This window comes from Lissotriton helveticus, chromosome 11 (assembly GCF_964261635.1).
Source record: "Lissotriton helveticus chromosome 11, aLisHel1.1, whole genome shotgun sequence".
Classification (NCBI taxonomy): Eukaryota; Metazoa; Chordata; class Amphibia; order Caudata; family Salamandridae; genus Lissotriton; species Lissotriton helveticus.
Window position 1 is genome coordinate 54,570,438 of NC_136072.1, and position 16,674 is coordinate 54,587,111.

General features: G+C 42.9%; 1 protein-coding gene across 1 annotated transcript in view; it reads left to right on the forward strand.

Annotated features, from left to right (window-relative positions):
* The window catches only part of LOC144792908 (acetylcholine receptor subunit delta-like), a 120,493-nt gene that overhangs the window by 82,537 nt on the left and 21,282 nt on the right, over nt 1-16,674 (forward strand). Inside the window, exon 9 of the mRNA XM_078668111.1 lies at nt 7,496-7,610. Within this exon, the coding sequence (XP_078524237.1) occupies nt 7,496-7,610 (115 nt within the window). The remainder of the gene's footprint in view (nt 1-7,495; nt 7,611-16,674) is intronic.

Genomic DNA, 16,674 nt, shown 5'->3' on the forward strand with positions numbered 1-16,674 from the left:
GGTTTATTTTGGTCTGGCTTGACAGCACAGCTCTCACTCAACTGAGTGTGACCAACAGAAAAAGAGCTTTAAGAAGAGAGACGGACTTTGGCTCTGATGAAATCTAGATCTTCTTTCATACAGGAATTAATGGGGTCCAAGTTGTGTGCTTCAGTTAAAAAAGAATTGCACAGATTATGCTCAGTACTGTAGGCCTGAGCTGGCTATGCAGACAAGCTATTGATCAAGCCAGCAAGCCTGATTGGTTTATTTGGAAAAGGTATGTCCAAAGTTTTAGATTTGATCTGTTTGTTATGAAAAGTTACAATAGAGACAGTAGATTTGACTCATTGTGAAAAGCATATATTCTAAAGCAGTTGGCTCTAAATTATGGATTTATGACACTGTGTTAAAGTCTGAGAATAAGCATTTCTTACATGAAATCTCACAGATTACCACAATAGACAAGTGTTCAGTTGTTGGCTCCTGCTCTGAGAAATATATTTGAACTGTGATAAACCTTGTTAGGCCACATTAAGTGGGGTTGTGTATTGTTTTCCCTCCTACAATTGTATACATATTTGTAATTTCATGCATAATAGTTAGCTATTTGTATGAAAGTATTTAATCTGGTCTGGCACTCTTATCTGTCAGGTTCTTGTAATAATTAAAACCATAATGAGATGCTTGCATTCAAATCCATAAAGGGAGTTTGAGTCTCTTGCCAATGGGCTCTTCAAGTGTCATACACATTCTGCTTCTGCCATGAGAGGTTCTAGCTGGGGGCAATGGGTCAGCCACACTAGCAATTGGTTTGCTTTCCCTTTGAGAGACTACATCATTTTCCTCTGATCACATGTATACATTTGTATGAAAATGGGTGTGCATCAGTGCCGGGGGTGGGGGGGCCAGTGTTTTACTTTTTTCATTTTCTCCTTTTTTGGCTGTTATCAATTATTGTTTCTTTTTTGTATTTTTTAGGGGTTTTTAGAGCACCTGACTATTCTCAACTGTGGGCTTAATCAGGATGAGACTCGGATGGCCGCTGAGCTGCGGTCGGAGGCTTTCTGAGTCACACCATGGGTTTCACTTTCGACCGCCGCATTACGATGCAGCGGTCGAAAGTGAAACTGGCCGGTCATTCCAGCTGGATTCCGACGGGCTCAAGGAGCCCATCGGCCAGTCAAAGGCCTGACCGTAATCCCAATGGAGGACGTTTCTGCCGTCAGGATTACACTGTTGGTTGCCAACAGGCTTTCCATGTCCGGCTTTCCGACATGGAAAGCGTGTCAGAAAGCAACTTTGGGGGCCCTTAGCAGGGCCCGCTTCTCTCTCCAGCCTCCTGTTGGGGGCAGATGGGGCGCATATGGTGCCCCCTGTTGATCGTTGCGCCATGTGGCAGGCACCATAAGGTGCATGCCACACAGTCCAGGGATCAACATATTCTCCCTTTTCTCTATGGGAGCTTGTGATATGGCCAGTTTACGACCGCAGCACAAGCTCTCATAGAGAATGGAGGTATGCGACCACACCTTGTGCGGTCGCACTGTAATGCTGCAGTCGGGACCGAGGACCGGAGGTCGGTCAGTCCCAATTCCACAACTGACATCGTAATAAGGGTTCTGTGTTATTGGGCCACTCATTTCATCTGCAATGTGTCACATCCCACGTGGTCACTGCTTCTAAACTTTCAAACAACGACACACTATGAATAATAACCTTTTATGATGATCGTTCACTGCTATATTTAATTTTTTACAACTTTTTTTTATAGTAGACATGTACCAGCCATGATTTGGCAGGAGCATTTTTTCTTTTTTTACTTCTGTTCTTTTACTTTGTGTGTGTAGTTTACTATTAGTCAGAGAGTGAGTAAATGCAATAAGGGGATGGTGGGTGAATGAACGAGTGCATCGAAAAGTGTTTATGATATGTTATTGATTGCCTACACTAACCAGTGACAGTGCTTTCATATTATATTCATTTATTTCACGAAGCAGGCTGTTAAAAATACTACATTACAAAATCACATTAAAATAATGTTTGCACTGTAGAAATAAAATTTCCTACAGAATATGTTATCATTATATTTCATTTCACCCATAGATTTCACCCATAAGTTTCATAGGTACTATACGGGTAAAGTATTTGTATTCAACAAACCAGGCGCAAAGAGTGTTTGCTGAATATTGAAAAATAAGCTGCAGTCACATAAAATATGAGTCTATGCAAAAAGACTATTAAAAATATATATTTTCTATCAAAACCTGGGAGTGAGGGACAGTAAATTGCAAACAATGCCCTTCCCGCCATGGGAGATCACGCTCATTGGTGAGTGTAGCATTACTATTTTACTTTCGAGAATAAAAATATTGTTTCAGAATTTTCTTTTTTAAGATTAAAAAAGAAAATGTTTGGTGCAAGACTGTGTCATCCTAAATTGGTTGTACAGAGAAGTTTGTGAGTGTGTTGAAGAATACTTTAAGCACAATGATGGGTCAGTGTCAACATATCTGGTCATTTGGGAAGCCTCTAAGACTTTCATTAGGGGTGTGTCAATTTTCAAACAGATTGGATTCTTAAATCAATTAGAAACACAATTCTAAGTTCAGAAGGGAAACTAAAGCTCCCTGAAATTCAATATTAAAATTACCAGGACACCATAATAGCTCACCAAATCCACACAAAATTGTTTAAATTCAGGGAAGAGGCTGATAGAGAGCTCAAACACTGGGGGAGCATGCGAAGGCTAGGCAGTATTGAGAGGGTGATAGATCTAGATCCTGGCTTTTCAACACTAGAAAGGCTACAGGTCCGTAGAAATAATTGATGGGACAGGTACAAAGTTTATCCGTTCATCACTGCGGCTTTTATGTGTTAGGGGTGTTCGAGGGGTCGGGGTGGGTTCAATGGACCATGGGCTTAGTCGGGCCCCTGCCCCGTGGGTTACTCTGAGGGGGGGAAGAATGGGGGAAGAAAGAAAAAGAGAGCGAGGATAGAGGGTTCTAGGGGAAAAGGGGAGTGGGGGTGTCCTGCTTCTGACTAACGGGACCGTGTTGGGATATGTCACTGGTGTTGACCTGCACCTTCACAGTGGATCATACAGGTCTAGGAATCTGTCCAGGGAGGACCACAGTCCCTTATTGGGGTTTCTCCATGGTGTGTTGCGTAGGGTTTGTGATATCGGCTCCCCTCAAGAACGTTACCTAATTCAGCCACCCCTTGAAGGTGGCCGTGGATGTGTCCTTCCAGTTGGTGAGGACTATTTTAGCTGTTACTGTTAATAGGGGGTCGAGCAAGCTTCTGTCGTGTTGTGAATCTAGAGCAGACGTTATGAATGCGGTGGTGAGTGAGGAGAACTCTTCTTTAAGAGTACAACCTAAGGCTTTATTTATGAAGGAAAAAACTTTGTTCCAGAATTTTTTGGCTTTTGTGCAGTGGAAGATGAGGTGTGCCGGGTCCCCTTGTTCTAAGTCACAGTTCCAGCAACGGTCGTGTTCTCTCAGGCCCATGGCCGTAAGGCGGGCCGGGGTCCAATATAGTTTGTGCAGCAGCCAGAATTTTGTCTGGGCGAGTACCGGGGATACCATATTCTTCGAGGGGGGCATTCAGTGGGCGTGTCTTTCTTGTTCGGTCAGGGCGGAGTCTAGGTCTGCCTCCCAGTAGTTGGTTGTTTTGCTATTAAGCGTGGAAGTGTTGGGTCAGAGAAGTTTGTATATGTGGGAGATCTGATGGCCAACTTTGTTCAGATTCTCCATATATTGGAAAATTGATGGATCATGTCTGGCTATACTTGATTTGGTTAGGATGGTTCTGATTTTTTTTTTTTTTTAAATGCAAGATTTTATTGAAGTTCCAACAACATACATCTGTGCGCCTACAACCCTGAGGCCGGCTGTTACTGTGACATGGTTCACGGATTCTGCGGGTATGAATATTTATCGGGCTATGATTCATTTTATTACATATATGCGTTATCATCTTGCTTTTCTTTTTTATATTAACAAAAACTCAACTTGTGACTCAGTAAAATTACGCACGGTTTTCTTTGTTTCATAGATCTTTCAGTTTATCCTGCTAGGCATCACATTAGTGCGTGATATGGGCACCCGCTCCCCACCCGGAAGGTCCACAATCCTAATCTGAACATCAATCAAGTTATCCTAAAGTTCTAACAATATCCCCGGTTAGTTATGGCAATCAATTAGCTCTCCTCTGTCTCATCCTCAGAGCTATCCACTTCGTCCTCTGATAATGGGTCACAAATGTCCCCCCTGTATGTATTCCACGGCTGCCAGATTTTGTTCCACTTATGTGGGTTAGCTCTTGTTTTGTATACCGCCCTTTCTGTTACCATAGGATGGTTCTGATTTTGAGAAAGTTGTAGAGTTCTATGTCAGGTAGTTTGTGTCGGATTTGAGGTATGTTAAAGGTAAGGGGTGATCCCCCTTCTTCCAGCTGGGCAGGGAACGAGAGCCCTCATTTTTTCCATGTGTCTATGGTGAGGGGTTTCCCTCTATTTTTTTAGTTTCCCCGCAACGATTCCCATTTCGAGTTTTTGATGCTGTGTTTTAGTTTTTGATCCACCTTGAGCAGAGCGAGTCTGGTGTTTTTGAGTATAAGGCTCATGTTTTGTGATTGTTTGTTTATGGTGAGTAATGATAGTGGGTCAAGGTTGTTGAGTATGGCCTTCTCTATCTTGAGCCAAACTGGTGTGTGGCTCTGGTTGGGTATGACCCAGTAGATCCCCTGTCTCGCTATCAATGCAGTCTGAAACGTTCTGAAGTCTGCCAGGTTTAAGCCTCCTAGTTTCTTATCTAGTCTTAATTTTTTTAAGCTTATTCTCTGTTTTTTGTCTTGCCAAATGAATTTGTTTAGCATTTTGTCAGTCTTGCGGTGGAAGTCGTCCGTTAGTGTAAGTGGGATTATTCCCATGAGGTAGTTGATCACCGGCATGATCATCATCTTAACTGTGTCTACTCTTCCCCACCAGGATACAAACTTAGGGGACCAGCCCTCCAGGAGCTTTGTTATTTTTCCTAAAGTTAGCTTCTCATTTTGGTTGAGTGTGGATTTGAGGTTTTTGCCAAATTGGATACCTAGATATTTGATGAACCCTGGTTTCCAGACAAGACCTGAGTTGTCAAGCACCTCTCTGATGTTATGGATATTGAGTGGCATGCAATCCAATTTGCCCCTGTTAAGTCTGTATCCTGAGTGGGCCGAGTATATACCTATGATTTCCATATGGGCGGGGATGGATGCCTTGAGGTCCTCTGTGATTAAGAGGATGTTGTCTGCGTAAGCGGCTAATTTGGCAGTAGCCTCATTTATAATGACCCCCGACACATCCTTATTGGCTACAATGTCTCTGATCAGCGGTTCGAGAGCCAGCAGGAATAGGGGACGTCATACTGATACAGGAAACAAAACTATCCCTAGAGGACGCGACTAGAGTCAAGGCTAGATGGTTAGGACAGGTTGCATGCTCACCAGCGACAGGGGAAAAAAAGAGGAGTGATTACGCTCATAAGCAAGAAATCTAGGATAACCATAGAAGACCAACAACATGATGCTGAAGGTAGGATACTAGTAACACAGTTGACAAGAGGCAGCGAAACAATCCAAGTAGTGAACCTATACGCGCCAAAAACAGACGACACCGCATATTTGGAGGACGTTGGCAGGAGACTGGAAGCGAGCCCACAAATGACATGACAGCGCTGAGAGGTGACTTCAACCTGGCACTCGACCACACCTTAGACAGACAATCACAGGCGCACAACCTCCCAGCCTCACAAAGCATCGTAAAGAAAATATGCAACAGATTCAACCTCAGGGACCCTTGGAGACTACAACACCCAGACACCAGAGATTATACATTTGACTCCAAACCACACAACTCCTACAGTAGTATAGACTATACATTACTATCAGGCTCTCACACCCACCTAATAGATCACATGGAGATAGCGGCTAGGAGTATCTCTGACCACTCCTGCATCAGCCTGCAATTGTCGGGCTGACACAACGAACACATCACACACAGGTGGAGGTTTAACAACACTGTTCTCCACAACCAAGCAGACAGGTCTAGAATAGAGCGAGCCATTAACGAATACATAAAACATAACGACACGCTAGACATGGACCCCACAGTAATGTGGGACGCACTAAAAGCTACAGTCAGAGGTACTCTAATCTACATCATGGCAAAATTAAACAAGATAGCGAGATTACACCAAGACCAACTAGAATCAGACATCAAAACTCTAGAGGGTACCCATAGCAATGATACAAGGAACGCGCACGCATTAAGTGAGCTGACTAAAAAGAAATACGAATATAACAGAATTCTGAGTGAAAGGGCGGGTCTGTGGATTAACAAATACAAACAGATCAACCTTTGCGAGGCCAATAAGGCAGGCGGCACACCTGAAATACAAACAGAGACAACATACCTAATCATCCATCACGGACTCAAATAACAACACGCATACTCACCACAGAGACATCCTTCGCACATTCTGTGAGTTCTACAGAAGGGACAACTCACTAGACCAGGACGGAGTCACTGAATACCTAAACCGACTAAACCTGCCCAAGATAACTAACGAAGAGGCACTCACCCTAGGTAGGGAGATAAGTGCTGCCGAAATTGAGATGGCAATCAACTCACTTAAAGATAACAAAGCCCCGGGTCTGGACGGCTATACAGCCTCCTTCTACAAAACTTTCCGGCCTCAACTACTCCCAACTATGAAAAAGGTCTTCAACCACTGCGAGGGGTGGGCAGGGTGTCAAACTCTATGAAGGAAGCCAACATTATAGTTATCCCTAAGGCAGGCAAGGATATGCAACGCCCCAGAACTACAGGCCCATATCCCTCATCAATTTAGATGGCAAATTCTACTTCAAAATACTAGCCACAAGACTCAACGTGATACTCACAACGTTAATAGGTACTCACAAGTAGGCTTCCTGAAGACACGGATGTCACATGACAACACAAGACTCCTCTGCCACGTCCTCGAACAGTCAGCCAGTTCTAACAAACCTGCGGTGGCAATCACCCTAGACGCAGAGAAAGCCTTCGACAGAGTGTCATAACCCCTCCCCTATATTTCACGAAACTCCCCCCATTTACTAGCAAATATTCCCTGTTTTCCTGCCATTCGACTGTACCTTCCACATTTACTGCAAAAAAAAAGGAATACATATATGTGCCGAGATTTCTGCATATGTTGTGGAGGTTTCTGCACAGAAAAGATCTGAGCGACGGAGGCCACTGCCCTTAAGTTTGTGAATAACATTTTGTTGTATGTGAGTAGTTCCACTACTCACATACTACACAATAAAGTTTGTGAATAGCCGCCTATGTTTTCTATGTTTACCAGTCCCTAATAGCTAAGGTGCCCGGAAGTAAACAGTAATGCATCTTAGAAATAAAACCTCAAATTTCATGTACTATGAGATTTATTGTCAGTAAAGTAAAGTGTTATCTCTGTTTCTACAGATATTTGCTGTTCATCATGGTGTTGGTGACAGTGGTGGTTGTGTGCTGTGTAATTGTTCTCAATATCCACTTTCGGACGCCAAGCACCCATACCATGCCAGCCTGGGTGAAGGAGGTAAGAAACTATTGATTACTTTCTGCAGAGAATCATCTTTCTTTCCTTGGTCATCTCCATACCCATGGACTCACTGTAAATAAAATCCATCTGAGGGCATGTAATAAACAACAGCATAAAATATATTATTCAGTCCATCACCATTGGTATGTGGCCGTCTCTTTGAATGCAATAGCGCATGTTCACCTGTGCTTCTTTTGATAGCAGCCGTTGTTCTCTTGTCACTCCATGTTCCTTATTTACATTTTCTAAAGGGCCCCAAAAATTGGTGAAATTCCATGGTTATGATGTGGGTCTCCCACCCAATGGTCACCCACCCATAAAGAGCATTATAAACCAGTTATTCATGAATATGGTGACAAGCAGGCCAGTCATACAAAAGTATGGATGATATGCAGAAAAACGACACTGACTTTGTTAGAGCAATTCCCAAAACATTCTTAAGGACAAAGGTAACACACTCACAGTTACTAAGGGCCAGATGTAGGTAATTCCTATTTACCGATTCATAAATACCGAATTTTACCGATTCGGTATTTATGAATCGGTAAATATGAAGGTGGGAGATGTAGGTAATTCTTAAAGTTAAATTACCGAATCGGTAACATTCGGTAACCGAATCCTGCAAGGGTGCAGGGGGTGTCCCTTTGACACCCTCTAGCACCCCAAATACAGGCATGTGTGTCATGTGGCACACATACATGCCCTAAGGGCATGTCTGTGTGTCACATGGCACAGGTGTGCATGCACAGATGTGCATGCACACCTGAATTCGGTATTTTACCACCCAATAGGATTGGGTGGTAAAATACCGACTCTTAAGGGCCTGTGGAATTACCGAATCGGTAAAATTACCGATTCGGTATTTTACCGAATCTGTAAATTTACCGAACCGGTAAATTTACTGATTCTGTAAAATGCTGGCCCCTACATGCCGAATCCTAAATACCGGTCGGTAACGGCCGAATTCGGCCGTTACCGACCGGTATTTCCTCTCCTACATCTGGCCCACAGTTAACTGTGCAACACAGTACACTATACAGGACAGAAGTACAGAGGCCAGTGCATTCATATTTTCAAAAGTGTACAACATGTTATTATTCTTTTATTTACAGCAATATGCTCAGCCGATAACCGAGGTAATTTGTTTTGGTTTAGCCCCTTGACATTTTTAAGTTTTAAAACTTTTTACTTTGGGCATGTGTTTATATTTTAAAATGTGGGGATAAATGTTACTTATAGGTTACTGTGCACTTTAGCTCCCCAGTCCACGTATAATTATTGGGGGAGTTAAGTGTCTGATGGAATTTTTTCCCCCTTCAAAGTCATATCAAGGTGCCATTTTTGAAGTGCTGAGCGTTCTAGTCTTTTAGGGATGCATGCGAATTCTCCCTTTATGAGACAGACCAAGGCGTGGACTTGTAACGGTGTGCGCAGCAGCTGCGGTGCTTGCATGCCAAAGGTGCGCCAAAGGCAAGTCCGTCTGCACCCATCCATCAGTGGCCCTTCCATGGCCAGTACCATCCATACTGCCATCACAAAGGTCTCACAAGTCTTATTTATTCCACTAAAGAACTCAAAATGTGGGGTGCCAACAAAAGTTGCAAAGTTGGATTCCAGGTGCAAAACATTTTCAGTCCAGTGCCACGCCCTGAGTGTCACCAGCTGGCTATGGCTGCCACCAAGTAAGGCAACTTGGGTCATGCTCTAAGCAACATATCCCTATCCAATCTGAAATACTATTCTATGTTACCTGTTAACTTCACCAGAAGGCTCTTAAATACATGGTCATTCCCTAAACAAGTGATGGACATCGCTGACCTTTCTATTGATTTAAAGGTCAATATTTTATTTATCACCGAAACTTGGATTAACGAGTCCTCGTCCCTGGATATTTTCTTTGAGGAGAAAGCCTCATTTTTTTTTTAAAGTCTTGTTTCAGTACTCCATATTTCCACTTGCAGATGTATGAAATGCTGAAAGCCTTGGCTTTTGTATTAAAACTTCTCAACAAACTTAATTTTATGTATTTAATATATAGACTCCTTATTTATTAATTCCTTAAGTGTTGCTAATGCACACAATTCAATTAAATTCACAAATTTTACATTTCTTGGAGACTTTACTCTAAACATTGATAATAAGGATGATCCTTATGCTCAAGCCATTTTAGACATATTTATAATTTTAGTTTTCTAGTTTTCTAGCTTTCTAGTATAGTGTTCTAGTTTTCAGCAGCACACGTCATATGGACTGACCACTCCAAATCAACACACCTCAAATCAACACTCTTACCAGCTTCAGCACTCCAAGCCACAGCTGGGGCAAAATCACATAAGCAAACTGGCTGAGCAACCTCAGCACTGATCAGCCTAGCCCCACTGTTATATTCCCGGGTTAGGCCAATGTAGTAAAGCAGCTAATTTTCTTACATTGTCCTTTCAATATAATTTCAGCTGTGACCATTCGCACATATTTACATGCATGAAAATGTTGGATTAATTTCCCTGAAACTAAACTTGTTTACACATCTAGATTCGCACAACATTATCACAATGCCCTGAACTTCATGTACATGGTCTCTTTTCGCACTATGTACAAATGTCATCTTTATCTTCATCTACAGGGCGACAGTGCTATCTACAGATCCATAACATCACTAAGCTATACGGGAAAGAACCTTTACAACGCAACTTTTACAATGTACTACCATTACAACAAAACTTTTACAACGCAACATCCATTACAACGCATGCCATTACAACGCAACCATTACAACGCATGACACACTACAACACATACCACTACAACGCATGTCATTACAACGCAGTCATTGCAACGCATACCATTACAACGCATACCATTACAACACATAGTACCCTTACACTATCCAACACTTACCCTACTGTTGCACCCCCTGGAGTTAGAATAGTAATTTTTACCCCTACACTATCCTACACTTACCCTACTGTTGCACCCCCCTGGAGTTAGAATAGTAATTTGTACCCTTACACTATCCAACACTTACCCTACTGTTGCACCCCCTGGAGTTAGAATAGTAATTTTTACCCCTACACTATCCAACACTTACCCTACTGTTGCACCCCCTGGAGTTAGAATAGTAATTTTTACCCCTACACTATCCAACACTTACCCTACTGTTGCACCCCCCTGGAGTTAGAATAGTAATTTTTACCCCTACACTATCCAATACTTACCATACATGCAATGTAATGTTATGCGTTGTAATAGAATGCGTTGTAAAGGTAGTATGCGTTGTAATGGAATGCGTTGTGAAGGTAGTTTTTAAAAATTCGTTGTAATGGCATGCGTTGTAATGGAATGCGTTGTAATGGATGTTGCGTTGTAAAGGTATGCGTTGTAAAAGTATGCGTTGTAATGTCATACATCCAGCTATACGCACATTGCAAGGCTGATTCTATTATAAGAGATGAGCATCCTTATAGATTAGTAGAGGGGGCACTTCAGCTGACACCGAGGGTCCCTGCATGCTGAGACTTCACCACACAGGGGTCTGACATCTCGTGGGGGGTGTCCAGTTCGTCACCAAGACGGGTTCCTTCATTCTATCCCATCAGATAATGGGTTTGGATCGTCCCTTGGTGGGATTATTGGCTCTACACCCACACACACTCTAGGTACACTTAGAGTAGGGTTCACATAGTAGGAGAATGATTGAGTACTGCCTTGTTTTATATGCCTGCATATATACACTGCTTTGGCACCATGGTAGAAATATATCTAGTATTTGTGCTCTTGGTGCTCGTAATCACTTTTATCTGCTTCTGTCTATTGATCTTTACAGCACACATGTTTTATACATGAATAACTTTGGTTCAATAAATTTGCTGAAAACGCCCCACTGTGTATTCTCTGTCAATCAATCTGTATATTTTCTCTGTGAATAAGTTAGCACAAGTGACTAAAAAAAATGGTTTCGTACTGTTTCCACGATCCCTTAGGGGTCAGGGATGTCATGTTCAGTTGTTGCCAGAAACCATTCACACCATGGTAGTTTATGTTGTCCAACAAATGTGCAGATTGGTAGGAACTTCACAGCACCATAGGTAACCTCAACAAGGACATCAACAACTTCACCAACTGGATCAAGAACTGCACAGACTCCCTTGCAACAAACCCAACAAGCCTAATAGATCAAACAAACAAGCCAGCTGGTACACTAAAGACCTCTGAGACACCAAACGACATGGTAAACAGCTAGAGAGTAAATGGAGAGCCTGCCACAACACCACAGACAGACTACCTACAAGGCTTCACTCAGACATTATCACCAGCAAATTAGAGTCACAAAGTAGAAAACGTACTGGTGGACCGCATCAAAGGAAGCTTCAACAGCTGCAAGGAGATCTTCTTGATCGTCTAGGATTTCACCTCGCCCTCAGCCACTGTCAACAACATTGCTGCCTCCTAACAACTCTGCGACACCCCATCAATCTTCTTCCACAGCAAAATCGCAAACATCTGCAGCAACTTTGCACACTAACTCAACCCCGGAGTACTCATTGCTAACTTCTAACCAACAACAAAGACAGCCATCTGACTGAATGGACAACCCTCAACAGAAACAGCACAGTGGCAATCATGCGAATCATCCACTCTTGGGTCCCAATGTACTCATGCCCCACCACATGAACAACCTAGGAACTTCACCAATCAGCACCACCCTAACCTACATCATCAACACTTGTCCTTATTCAGTCTTGATTGCGTATATCGCACCTTTGGGTATAAATAACCCTCTGCTACAAGTAGAGACAATTCAAACAATAGTGATCAGAACAGAAATCCAGACAGATCAATCTTCTTGCTGTTCAGCAGTCTTTATTCATATTATAAAAGTGTAAAAACTCCCAGCACACGATTTGCTGACATGTGTTTCGTCTCTTTCGAAGACTTTTTCAAGGCGTGGATGTTGATGTCAAAAGCCAGGACTGTAACTGGACCAAAATTGGTCCTGCGTAATGGTGTAAGTGCCGGAATCACCAGTTTGCCAATATGCGCTCCGAAGTAAGTTCCAAATATCCCAAGTGGAACGGGTACATTCCTGATATCCGTCAATTCAGTCCCGATAGTTCAATAAATTCTATAGCTGGGTACGGGCAATCATTTAGCCGCTAGACTCATTCGCCTCCTCTATGGATAATATTCATACGTTCAAGTCCCGTAATATGCGATCGGATCCCCGTAAGCACACCAACTATCCGTTGTATGCAACTTGGTCCCTTGGGACTGTAGGGAGGTGCGGATCGGTTGCAGACTACGTAAACTGTAAGATCTCAACGTACTATGGGTGGACCGTATAAGGTGGGAATGGGTGATATGTGCTTGGTTATTTCCAACAAAGTAACCCTTTAAGCAGTGCGTGGCAATACTAGTAGAGTCCCCGAAGACCGGTAAAGGAGGACGGTTTGACTAATTATAAGGTGACAGCTCGTATTGGAGCAGGGGCGTTAATAAGGGTCTGTTTACAGTTGCATACAGCGGATAGTTGGTGTGCTTACGGGGATCCGATCACATATTACAGGACTTGAACATATGAATTCCACTTGGGATATTTGGAACTGACTTGGGAGCGCATATTGGCAGACTGGTGATTCCGGCACTTACACTATTACGCGGGACCAATTTTGGTCCAGTTACAGTCCTGGCTTTTGACTTCAACATTCATGCTAGAAAAAGTATTTAAAAGAGATGAAACACGTGTTGGCAAATCATGTGCTGGGAGTTTTTACACTTTTATAATATGAATAAAGATGGCTGAACAGCAAGAAGATTGATCTTTCTGGATGTCTGTTCTGATCACTATTGTTGAATTGTCTCTATTTGTAGCAGAGGGTTATTTATAGCCAGAGGTGCGATATACGGATTCAAGACTGAATAAGGACAAGTGGTGTGCTGTGAAAGCCCTAGTTTTTTTTTTGTGTTCAAATTGGTTGCACATTTAGTTGTGACGATAACACCATTAGGTAGTAGGTGTTTGGGGCTAACCTAGCACCCGTGTACAGACATACAGCAGGATACTTATATTTTTTACGCTCTATTATTGCTAGATTACTGTTTTGCTTAGCGAACTTGCGGATGCTTCTCTATAGGGGAAAACTACTACCTGTATAGTTTTAATGCTATACTACATCATCAGCACCTTCATCACATCCACCACTTTCCTGGATGAATGGAAACTTGCAGAAATCAACACCCTCCTCAAAAAGCCCACAGACAACTCAAATTAAATGAACAACTTCCAACCTTACTCCCTGCTTTCCAACCCAGCCAAACTGATTGAGAAGGCCATTAAGAAGCAACACACAACTCACCTTGAACTTACCATCTTCTAGACAGCATACAATCAGGATTCAAAAAGAACCACAGCACTGAAACAGCACTCATCGCGGCCAACGATGACATTCGAAACATCCTGGATCAAGTCGAAACAACAAGCCTCAAGCTGCTCAACCTCTCAGCAGCCTTCTACACTATGTCTCAACTCCCTCACCAGAAGAATTCATGAGATTGGTATACAAGGATCTGCTGTCAAATGGATCTGTTCTTTACTCACTGGAATAACCCAAAGAACTGCCACTCTTTAAATCAGAGACCAAGAAAGTGATATGTGGTATCCCACAGGGATCCTCCATCAGCCCCACTCTTTTCAACAGATACATGACACCTCTCACAAACATCATCTGATCAAAAGACATCGCCGTCATCTCGGATGCCAATGACACCCATCTCATCCTTTCCCTGGTGGACAAGATAAACACCACCAGAACCAACTTCATCAACTGCATATCCATGGTAGCAGACTGGATGGAAACAAAAAGCGTGAAGCTCAACTCCCACAAGATGGAATTACTGATCCTCGCCAACAAGGCCTCTCCATGAGATTCCACCTGGTGGCCATCAGAGCTAGGGCCAACACCCACAGACAACAGAAGCCAAGATCTCTAGGGATCATCATAGATGACAATCTCAACATGACGGCTCAAGTTAACAGAGTGTGCACCTCCTGCTTCCATATCCTACACATCCTGCAGAAGATATTCAAATGGTTGCCTCAGAACACCAGGCAAACCATCATGCAAGCACTCACCACCAGCAGTCTGGACTACGCCAACACCCTCTATGCCGGAATGTCCAAACAACTCCTAAACAGAAGGCAGATCATCCAGAATGTAGCCCATGACTCATACTTGACCTAACCTGCTGCACCCATATCACACCACACCTCAGGTCTGCCTCACTTTCACTCTCACACTCCCCACATCTGCAAAAGCAGAACCAGAAGTCGCTCATTCTCCTACATTGCACCCTAGAGACGGAACAACCTCCCTCAGCACATCAGAACTCACTTCTTGAGTTCTGCAAGAAGCTGAAGGTCTGGCTCTTCATATAAGCACCTGGGGACCATACACCAGCACATCTTGCCCAGGTGCTTGGATACCCTCTTGGGTGATTAGTGCACTATACAAACCAACATTACATAACATAACATTTTATATTTGAAACAGCAGGTTTTCTCACCTAATCACTCAGCGAGCCACATTCTCAAGTTATTTGCAACAAATGACCAATCACTACAAATCTAACAACCTGTACTTTTAGTATGGTGTGACTACCTGTCATCAATTTTAGCTATGCAGACATCAGAAGATAAAAGCAGAAAAGTGGGGAGATTACCCATCTCTGTCAAATGGGGTAAAATGAAGGAATATGAAATTCAAGCTGCTCTCATGAATTATATGCAAACAATTACTGGAGACAATGAAAATGATTCTAACTGATAAACTGGATTCAGTTGCCAATGGACATGCTGGTTTCATTAGTCCCTACTGCTCAACATGAGCATAGAAAATCCGACCCCTGGTCCTCAACGCCTCTAGTTACAGAAAAATGAAAATGTAAAAATGTTGTGCACAGGTGGCATAGAAATTATTTGTCTAAAGATATAGCAAAATATATATCTGCTCTGAAACAATGCAGTAGGTTGTAAGCAACTGTAAAACAATATAATTGCAAGTTATTTCTGAACCTGTGAGCTTGCCAAATGGATATTAGGCCCTAGCTATGCAATAACGTGTCCACTTTTATGAGCAGAAAGCGACAAATATGCAATCCGAATTTGACAGTAATAATTTCAATAGCACACTCAAAGTTCTTCCGAAAACCACCTTCTATAAATACAAGTCATCACTCCAAAATCTGATAATCAAATTGTTACCACACATCTCTGACCTTATGACCCTCTCCAAATTCAATCCATAGGAAGGCAAACTCCTGTTAGGATAATTTGGAGTTCATAACATTTTGAAAATATATCAAACACTGATCACAAACAGTGCCCCCGTGCTTAAGGGCCCTTAGGGAGACATGGCAGCTGGACTTAGGACCCATCGACAATGATTTATTTATTTATTTATTTAAAGAGTTTTATATAGTGCTGGCTAGACCTGTAGGTATCAGAGCGCTTTACATAAGGTCAGCAAATTTACAACAATAATAACAATTACACATTACATCAAATATATGAGGCACATTCCCTGGAGATAAGGAGAGACCAGTAGAGAGGGGGAGTGAGAAGGGAGAGGATGAGGGGGAAGACGGAATAAGAGACAGAGGTAAAGTCAGCCCAAAGACCGAATGGGTAGGTGACGGCCAGGGAGGTAGTCCAAGGCCAGTCTAGCTCTCAAAGGATGCTCCAACGGGTATTGGTCAGACAGGTGGATAGAAAGGAGACAAGGCAAAAGCAGAACAGCAGGAATACGATGAGGTGGGGGGGTGGGTGAGACAGGGAGAAGTGGAGAAACGTTGCCCAAGGTTTGGCTGGGCAGGTGACGGTCAGGGGTGAACCAAGTCCGATCTCCTCATTAGCTGAACAGAGCAGCTCCACCAGGCGTCGGACATAATGCTCGGATTCCGCTGTCAGGAAAGAGGTCATGTGTACTCAGGGATTGTCAGAGTAGTGCGGGGGGGGGAGATATGGTCCGAAAGAATTCTAGAAGTCTTCTTGAGGTCAGGCACAGTC